General features: G+C 37.5%; 1 protein-coding gene across 15 annotated transcripts in view; it reads right to left on the bottom strand.

Annotated features, from left to right (window-relative positions):
- SLMAP (sarcolemma associated protein) overlaps window positions 1–10,755 on the bottom strand; it is a 164,091-nt gene that overhangs the window by 87,695 nt on the left and 65,641 nt on the right. For 9 of the 15 annotated variants that reach the window (XM_005868385.2, XM_014541353.1, XM_005868393.2 and 6 more), the window contains exon 2: window positions 1,532–1,685. In XM_005868385.2, coding sequence (XP_005868447.1) covers window positions 1,532–1,685 — 154 coding nt within the window. Of the gene's footprint in view, window positions 1–1,531; window positions 1,686–3,325; window positions 3,448–10,755 lie in introns of those variants that run through there. The other 6 variants (XM_014541361.1, XM_005868386.2, XM_005868390.2 and 3 more) reach the window with 3 other exon arrangements.

Genomic DNA, 10,755 nt, shown 5'->3' with positions numbered 1-10,755 from the left:
GGGGTAAGGGAGGCCAGGGGATTGTCAAGTGCGGGGGAAAAAAAGGAGAAACATGTAATACTCTTTGTAATAATTTAAGCAATAAAAATATATATTAAAAAAAAAAATGTTTGCTGAATGACTTGGTAGCAGAAGAGGTGTGATTTGGCAATAGCAGACATTAGAGTGTCCACTGTAGCTGTTCTCATTATGGCCATACATAAGTTGAGTTCTTTAATTAAGGAGTACTAAATATTTTGCATCAAAATACAAACTTTTCTATTTTACAATTACAAATGGAAATTTCTAAAACTGTGGCCCTACACAAATTCAAATATCAAAACTCAATTTCCTGAGGAGGCTAACAAAACCCAGTAAAACTAATATTGCAATTGCAACACCAGTGAAAGTAAGTAAAAATATAATATACATGCACACGCACACCAGCATCACCACCACCACCACCAATCCCCATATACACTGAGTAAAATGTCAGAGACTGATGACTCAGGGTGTCACCAGATCAGAGTATGTTCAGAGAAATGAAAGAAGAAACTTGCCAATTGGGTCCACTACCCATATTAAACTAAGACAGTGGAACTGCACTCTTTTGTTTCCTATTCATTTAGTTTTTTGATTCAGCTATATAATTTCATGGTCATAAGTAGAGAGTTACTAGCTACAGCCAGAAAGCTTCAGAATTCTAAACATATAGACAATCTACATTTATTCAGAGAACTTCTAGTTTCAAACACTGAGACATGAAATTTTATAACGGTGACAGGTATTATTAGCTGCTTTCAGAGCTCTAATTTTGTTTGAGGCAACAATGCATGCACAACTGGAAGGAATAAATTATAATTGATCAATTATGGATCTCCTTCTTACCTCTGCCAGGTAAGTAACTTCCTAGGCTTCTTTGTAGCTATGTATGTAACATAGCCATGTGGCCATTGAGACAAAAGGGAGAAATCTGCTGGGAGGATTCTGTAAAAAACTATTCTTTCAACATGAAAAGAGAGCCACACAGGAAAGCATTTTGTCCCCACCTCCTTTTTGTCTAGAACATTGGTGTGAGATAAATAATGCCTGGGGCTGCAGCTGGCACACTTTGACTATGAGGCAAAGAGCATAAGCAAAGACGCCAACATGTTAAGGATAATAGCATGTGAGGACAGTAAGAACCTGGATTCCTGATAACATCACTGAGTCAAGAGAACAAAGTCTGGACCTACCTGTCTCCAGACTTCTTATTAACAATAACTATCTTTATGGTTTAAGCTCCTACTGATTGGGTATGGAGTCACTGCATACTGTTTCCTAACTGACACAGTCATGACCTATGTAGTCATACTGTGATGAAGAATATAGATTAATTATTAACATTTCAGATTTTAAAATTTTATAAAATAGGAGATATGAGACTTTTAACTTTCACTGCATATAATGTTGTATTTAAATTGCTTCTACAAGCACAACATATTTTGTAACATTTAATGATAGAATAAAAATAAAGTTAAAAAGACAAATAATAGGAAAAATTGATCCATACCCGTACCTTTCCGTGTGTTCTCTGTCACATCTACGCCAAACTGGATAATGTCACCAGAAAGAATTTCACATGGTGGACTTTCTTCAGAGCCTCGACTCAATCTCTGGCTATTTATAAAGGTACCATTACTACTTTTAGTGTCTTGGAGATAAAACTGCAAAAATAAAATTGAAAAGCCAAAGATTAATAGAAATAATTCTAAATCTACATTTTAAAAAGTACTTCCAACTTTGCAAACTAGTGCAGGTGAATTTTGCCCCCACTATCAATTCAAACCACTTGTTTCAGCTAAGGTTCTCCTTTGATATATATAAAATTAGAACACTAAAATCAGTGATTTAAAATCGAGCTAAACAAAATAGTACAATCATTTTGGAAAAAAGTATATAAGGTCCTCAAAATGTTAAACATAAAGTTAGCATATGAGCCAAAAATTCCACTCCAAGGTATATATTTAAGAAAACTGAAAACATATGTCCTCACAAAAACTCATACACAATGTTCATAGAAGCATTTATTCATAATAGCCAAAAAGTAGAAACAACCCAAATGTCCAACTAATGAATGGGTAAACAAAATAATGGTCTATCCATCTGATGTTATATTACTTGGCAATAAAAAAGAATGAAGTATTGATTCATGCTACAACATGGATGAACCTTTAAGACATTATATTAAGTAAAAGACCATATATTATGTTATTATCCTATATAATAAAAGCGTACTATGCAAATCGACTGAACGGCCAAACAGCAGGATGACCATCCAGATGACCATCCCAGACTACACTATGACACCCACTGGCGCCAGGCCAGCCAAGGCGGGTGCGATGCGATTGGTCAGGGGCCCGGCCATCACCCCATGATCACCCCACAGAGGGAGGCCCAGACCACTGGCTGGTGGGGCAATCAATTGGGGGGCTCCACGATGGCCCCAAAGAGGGAGGCCCAGGCCATCAACCAGCAGGCTGCAGCAGGTGGGTGGGGCCTCCCTCTGCAAGGGAAGCCCAGGTCCCGGGTGCCAGAGGAAAGCCGGTGCAGGCAGCTGGGGGAAGGAAGACCTACTCTTGCATGATTTTCGTGCACCGGGCCTCTAGTATTTATATAAAATACCCAGAATAAGCAAATCCATACAAACAAAATTACATTAGTAATCCCCAAGAGGCTGAGGTGCCAGACCATGGGGTGAGGTAGGGTGAGAATGACTACTAATGGGTATAAGGTTTCTTTTTGGAATGATTAAAATGTTCTAAAATTAGTGGTGATGGTTGTATAACTGTGAATACATTAAAAACCTCTAAATTGTACACTTTAAGAGGATGAATTTTATGGTAAACAAATTACATCTTGATAAACCTGTTTTGTTTTGTTTTTAAAGCCAGCTAGATAAAATTCTATCTTTCCATCTCACTCTGACTTCGTAATTTTTCTAGGTTGTCTGGGTTAAGTCAAAGAAAGTGTTGTTCATTCCACAGGCAGGACAAATGGTTTTAGGTAACACTTATAACTAATACTAGTAGCTATCAGTTAGCTAGCATACTTGATATCAGGACCAATATATCCTCAGTAAAATTTTTTGTTAAGCAGACTGGAGACACTAGAAACTAAAATAATGGAACCAACTATGAAGATACTACTTCCTGGCCTCCTAAAGTTGCCTTTCATCACTTAGATCACATAATCTTCCATCTTTAAAAGGGAAGGGATAGGAGGAAGCACAGGAAGCCCACCTGTCTATCACTTATTTATCCCAAAATAAATTAGGAACAACTGGGACCACACACAATAGACTGACCAGAAAGAGAATAACCAATAAGAAAAGATGTACCTTTCTTTTTGAAATTTTCTACACTCTCCAGCCCTGAATATTCTAGCAACATATTTTCACTGAATTCCTTCCTAAGGAAGAAAGGAAAAAAAAACAAAAACCTAATGTTTATTAAAATGTGTGTTACACCACCAGGCTCTCATTAACCTTAACATTGAAGCTGTGATATAGATATCACTACCTTTTATAAATGAGAAAAGTGAGGCCCAGGCAAGTATTTTTCCAAAGTCACAGAGCTACGGACACAGAAGCAAGGATTCAAATAAGAGAATTAACAGAACTCTCTTTCCCATTACTTCAACGGACCTTTATGTTCCATTTGTGCTTCACTCCTCCCACAGGCTCTCTTCCAAAGTGAAACACAACAAAAGAATAAGCAATTTGCAGAAAATATGAAAATGACAATTCTTTTCATTAATTCTTAGGTGACAATATAAAGGCCATCAGGCTGCCTATAATATGATTTACTCTGTTTATAATTCCTTTTTAAAAAAATATATATTTTTTAAATTATTTCAGTGAGGGAGGGAGATGGAGAGATAGAAACATCAATGAGAGAGAATCATCAATAGGCTGCTTCCTGTACATGCCCTACTAGGAATCGAGCCCGCTACCCGGGCATGTACCCTGAAAGGGAATCGAACCAGTAACCTCTCGGTTCACAGGTTGATGTTAACCACTTAGTGACACTGTCCAGGCTCTGTTTATAATTCAAAAGAGACCAACTGTTACTTTAGCTAGCAGTTTGTATATTTAATTACAGACCATAGTAAAGAAAACTGTATTAATATTTTACAAATCCATTTGAAACTTAACATTTCATACCAGGGAGAATAGCACAGACAACACACTCAAGTAAGAACATTTATCCTCAACATTTTTTCTATACTAGAACTAACTTAATGTTACACTGTATAAGGGAGCTTGTTTTTTTGTTTTTAAATAAATATACTCTTGGGAAATGTGATGCTATCTGGATTCTGGTTTGGTCATTTTCAGTAATGTGTGCTATGGTAACCCAAGTAAAGGGATTATACTAGAATTATAATGGTTTTCAAACTTCAAGTTCTGATCCATTAATGTTACTAACTTAATTTAATGGGATGCAAGTAGTATTTCATTTTAAACATTAAAGAGAACAAAAGATAAATAAGAATATCAGCTAAATAGTACTGAAATGAGATTCAGTACTATTTAGCAAACTTTGGTAAACAAAAAAGTGTGTGTGTACTCCTCATGTATGTAACTCTTATATAAATCTAAAACCATAAAATTGCAAATAAAAAAATCAATATTAACCCACGTTGTTTTATGCTGACATAGCTATATTACTGCTCAAAGCAGCACCCATTTAGCTTGAACATAGTTTACATTAATTGCTCATTCTTCCCTTGCTTTCAATCTAATGGCTTTCCACACACCTCAGAATAAAGTCCAAAGTTCTTACCATTATAACCTGAAAAGCCCTACATAATCTGGTTCCTGGTTCCTTCTCCAAACTCATTCACATCCACCATTCTATTTCCTCATACCTCCCAGCCACACTAACCTCCACATATGCCCCTGAGTCTCTGCGTTTGTGGAGAGTTAGACATCATTTGTTTTACTTCCCTGAAGAAATATTTTTGTTGATATGATTTAACTTTCTGCTCTTGGCTGCTTTGAAAGATTGACATAAAAAATATTTCTGCACCACCTATGAAACAATCTGCCATTATTCAGTCTACATTGAACAGAAGCTATTTAAAATTAGGTTAGGGACCTCAAAATAGGAGCGGGGCAAACCATCAGCAGCCATAGAACCTGCATGAAGTCAGTATCTGTGCAGGAGGATGCATAGGGAAGCAATTGGGCATTTGAGGTATTTAAGGAGAACATCAAATAGTCAGTAGGTATTTACTGGATAATATGATGGCCAATTTGAGAAGAGAACCTTGAAAATTAAAAAGGTTTATCCCAATCCAATCACAAGTGAGTGTCGGGTAAGTTCTGGAAAAGGCTGGAGCAGTCTGAATCATATAAATTCTTAAAATCAACCCCCCAACCAAAGCTGCCTTCCACAACAGGACTCCACACTGAGGAAAAGCTGCTAGGTGTGGACACAAAATTGAGCAAAACAGGGACAACAGAGATAAGGGAAGACGAGGTCCAGTAAAAGTAGAGACGGGGAAAGAAATCACCATATTTTTTAACATTTTACACACACACAAAAAATACCAGAAGAGGGAGCTCTGTGCCATTAGAAAAGTTATCCTAAATCATGACCCCTTCTAAAAGTTCAGAAAAACAAAACTTCACATAAAAATAAGCAACAGAAAAATGTCAAGGTCCCATCCCATACAGTTATTTTAAGAAAAAAGAGACTGAAGAGCAGAGTAACATCCCTACAGATAATGAAAGACAGACCTCGGGCACACATCAAATTATAACATACTATTTTAAAACAAGCTAAAAGGCATTTAAAAAAACAATTCAAGGCATGAAAGAAAAACATAAATCACAATTATAAAACTCCAGAAAAGGTGAAAGAACTCCAAAAAAGAAATAGTAACAAAAGCAAAAAATCACTTCAGAAATGAATACAAAATTAGAAAGGACATGAGTGCTTAAATATAACAAATAAAGCATTTATAGAAATAAACGGTAAAAAGGAGGAAATTTTTAAAAATCAAAAAGAAATTAAGAAAGTGACATCAGTAAAATGGTGGAGTAGGTAGCTCTAAACTCCCCACTCCCTTCAGAAACTTTGAAAACAAGTAAACAATGTCAGAATCAACTTTGTTAGAACTCTGGAAAACAAAGTTTTAAAGAAGTCAGTGAATACTGAATCAACTTAAAAATGGTAAGAAATCTTTGTGCCAGTACAATAAAAGTCTTGAAGACATGAGCCTGCTTTCCCAGTGTGGGATCCTGATACCTGGGTCCGGAGGGAGCAAAACAGACCTAAATCTCAAATTACTGTGTCTATATGTTCTAACCTATCTGGGGGCTATCTGATGGACTGACACAAGGCTCTTATCTCTGTTTAGCCCAGGAGTCCTCAAACTTTTTAAACAGGGGGCCAGTTCACTGTCCCTCAGACCGTTGGAGGGCCGGACTATAGTTTAAAAAAAAACCACTATGAACAAATTCCTATGCACACTGTACATATCTTATTTTGAAGTAAAAAAACAAAACAGGAACAAATACAATATTTGTATTTGCATGTGGCCCGCGGGCCGTAGTTTGAGGATCCCTGGTAGCCTAACTTGTAACTCACCCAAGCTAAAAATTAAGTGACTGGCTAAAAAAGTGGGATTTATATCCCCAGTGGTTCAATATAATAAAGCCAACCAATATACCACATTAATAGAAAAAAGGACACAAACCACATTAATAGAAAAAAGGACACACACACACAGGATCATCGATCATCCCTGTTTATGGAAAAAAGGCCTGACAAAGTCCAATACCCTTTCATGATCAAAACTATGAAAAAGTTAGGATTAGACGGAAACTTCCTCAACATGATAAAGACCATTAATGAAAAACCCACAGGTAGTATAACAATGGTAAAAGACTGAAAGCTTTCTTCCTAAGATCAGGCACAAGATGAGGAAGCCTGCGTTCACCACTGCTTTGTAATAATGTACTGGACGTTCTAGCCAAGCAGAAGAAAAAGAAATAAAAGACATCCACATTGGAAAGAAATGGAAGAAATCCAAAACACTAATTCGGAAAGATATATGCATCCTTATGTTCAGCATTATTTACAACAGCCAAAATATGGAAGCAACCTAAGTGTCTATCAATAGAAGACTGAATAAAAAGGATGGGGTGCATATCTACAATGGAATATTATTTGGCCATAAAAACGAATGAAATCTTACCATTTGTGACAACATGGATGGACCTAGAGGGTATTATGTTAAGTGAAATAAATCAGACAAAGATAAATATCATATTATTTCACTTGCATGTGGAATCTAAAAAACAATATAAACAAACAAAACAGAAACAGACTTACAGATACAGAGAACAAACTGATGGTTGCCAGATGGGAGGGAAGTTGGGGAACTGAGTGAAAAAAGGTGAAGGCATTAAGAAGTACAAATTGGCAGTTACAAAATAGTCACAGGGGCACAGCCGGTGTGACTCAGTGGCTAAGCTTCGGCCTATGCACCAAGAGGTTGCTGGTTTGATTCCTGGGCTGCAGGCTTAATCCCCCAGCAGGGGGTGTGCAGGAGGCAGCTAATCAATGTTGATGTTTCTCTCCCATGGATGTTTCTATCTTTCTCTTTCTTCTTTTCCCTCTCTCTCAAAATCAATTAAAACACATTTTAAAAAAATAAAATAATCACAGGGATATAAAGTACAGCATAGGGAATACAGTCAATAACATACTGTTAATAACTGTGTGGTGCCAGGTGGGTATCAGACTTATGTGGGATCACTTTGTAAGTTATATAAATATCTAACCACTCTGCAGCACACCTGAAACTAATATAATATTGAATGCCAACTGTAATTGAAAAAACATTTTTTTAAAGATTCTGTGTAAGGCACCACTAGAAATAAAAGTTGAAGAAGAAAGCCCTGGCCAGGTGGCTCAGTTGGAGCGTCGTCGCATACACAACAAAGGTTGCAGGTTTGATGCCCAGGCAGGGTATATACCTAGGTTGTGGGTTGAATTCCCAGTCAGGGTGTGTACAGGAGGCAACCAATCAATATTTCTTTCTGACATCGATGTTTCTCTCTCTCTCTCTAAATCAATAAACATATACTCAAGTGAAGATTAAAAAAAGAAAAAAATTGAAAAGAAAAAAATTTGAAAAAAGGAATAAACTATGTCTACTCACAGATGACTGACTCTATATATGAAAAATCCCACAGAACTCATAAGAAAGCGATGAGAGCTAATAAATGAATTCAACAATGTTGCAGCTTAAAAGATAAACACAAAAATCAACTGTGTTTCTATACATCATCAACAAACAAGCCAAAAAGAAAATTAAGGAAACACTTCCATTTACAGTAGCATCTAAATAAAATACCTAGGAATAAATTTAAGCAAAGAGGTAAAAGACTTGCATATTGAAAACTACAAAATATTGTTGAAAGAAATTAAAGACTTAAATAAATAGAAAGACATTCCATATTCATAGATTGAAAGACTTAATATTATTAAAGTGTCAATTTTAACCAAAGTGATCTACAGATTCAATGCAATCTCTATCAAAATTCCAATAGCCTTTTTTTTTTCTTTTTTTTTGCAGAAATGGAAGTTGATCCTCAAATTCATATGAAATTACAATGGGCCCTGAATAGGCAAAACTACCTTTTTAAAAAAATTGTTAATCCTCACCTAAGGATATTTTTCCACTGATTTTCAGAGAGAGTGGAAGGGAGAGGGAGAGACAGAGAGAGAGAAACTTCAATGCGAGAGAGACACATTGATTGGTTGCTTCCCGCATGCATCCTAACCAGTGCCAGAGATTAAACCTATGACCAAGGTATGTGCCCTTGACCAGAACTGAACCCACAACCCTCCAGTCTGCTCTATCCACTAAGCCAAACCGGTAGGGCAAAACTATCTTTAAAAAGAACAAAATTGGCCCTAACCGGTTTGGCTCAGTGGATAGAGCGTCGGCCTGCGGACTCAAGGGTCCCAGGTTCAATTCCAGTCAAGGGCATGTACCTTGGTTGTGGGCACATCCCCAGTAGGGAGTGTGCAGGAGGCAGCTGATCGATGTTTCTCTCTCATTGATGTTTCTAACTCTCTATCCCTCTCCCTTCCTCTCTGTAAAAAATCAATAAAATATATTAAAAAAAAAAAGAACAAAATTGGAGGGGGTGGGAGGTAGAGGAAGAGATTAAACAAATAACTTATATGCATATATGCATAGCCCATGGACACAGACAATAGTGTGATAAAGACCTGGGGTGGGGCAGGAGCAGTGTGGAAGGGAGCAAAGAGAGGTAATGGGGGACATTTGTAACACTTTTAACAATAAAAATAAATTTTAAAAATAGCCCAGCTGGCTTGGCCCCCCAGCAATCAAAAACAGTGATCAAAACATACAACTCCAATTTCTGAAGGACAAGCAAGTCATACCAAGAATCATGGGCCACCATGTTCACAGCTGCCTGTCAAAGGGCTGGAGAATGAGATATGGTAGCCACTATGCAAAACACCAAAATTCTCAAAAATTTACCAGCTTCTTTCTTCATAAGCACTCTGCTGGATGCTGCAAGTGTTTTACTTCACTCAAGAGTTTCAAATTAATTGCTTCAGACAAACCTAGCGTAATAGTTTTGGTGAAGGAACCAATTTTTGAAGCTTCCTTCTCTGCCATTTTCCATGACTTAGCTCCTATTAGCCATATTTCAACCTACAAATATTTTCTTGGGCCAAACCAGTACCTAATTATAATAATAGTTACCATTTATTGCCTGCCTGCTATGTACAGGCACTTCTGATCCTCAGGACAATCCTACCAAGTAGTTATTACCATCTCCATTTTATAGAGTAAGAAACTGAGGAGTAGGTATATTAAGTAAATTGCCTTTGTCTCACAGCTATTGCAGATTTGATAGTTATTCCTTCAAAAACTCCACTCTGCCTTTCTCTTCTCCTAGTTAAACTAAACATACTCTAGTCTTTTGTGTCCAAATTTATGAAATCCCACTTTGTTTATGAAGTTTTCCTGAAACAATCAGAATAGAAAGAGCCAATTTCAACTCTAACTCCACCTTTAAGGCAAATCAGTCAGTTTACAATATTTATTTACTTGGCACCTATCTCAGAGATTGAACATCTATAAAATCAAATGCAGAGGAACTCTACACTGACAATAAACTAAGGAAGTATGAATTAAGTACCAAATTAATTGCTTCAGACAAACCTAAGTACCAAAATTTTGATGAGAATATCCTAAGGAGTTGATATTTTTTAAGAGAGAACTCTGATAATTGGGCAGCGATGTGTAGGATGAACTGCAGTGGGTGTCACCAGAAATAGGGAGATCCATGATATGTATATTTTTGCCACCAAACATTTATTTCTTAAGTGTACACAAAAGTCTTTACGTGCACATTATATGCAAACTAGGGGCCCAGTGCACAAAAATTTGTGCACTCAGGGGGCAGGGGTCGCTCAGCCCGGCCTGTGCCCTCTCACAGTCTGGGACCCCTCGGGGGATGTCCACCTGCTGGCTTAGGCCCGCTCCCCAGGGGATCAGGCCTAAGATGGCAATCAGACATCCCTCTGGCAGCCCAGCAGCCCTTGGGGGATGCCCACTTGCCAGCAGGGAGCAGACCTAAGCAGCAGTCAAACATCCTTAGCGCTGCTGAGGAGGCAGGAGAGGCTCCCACCACCACCGCTGTACTGGCAGCCATCAGCCTGGCTTATGGCTGAG

Source organism: Myotis brandtii, unplaced genomic scaffold (assembly GCF_000412655.1).
Source record: "Myotis brandtii unplaced genomic scaffold, ASM41265v1 scaffold268, whole genome shotgun sequence".
NCBI classification, from domain to species: Eukaryota; Metazoa; Chordata; class Mammalia; order Chiroptera; family Vespertilionidae; genus Myotis; species Myotis brandtii.
This window is presented reverse-complemented; position numbering and strand designations above follow the sequence as displayed.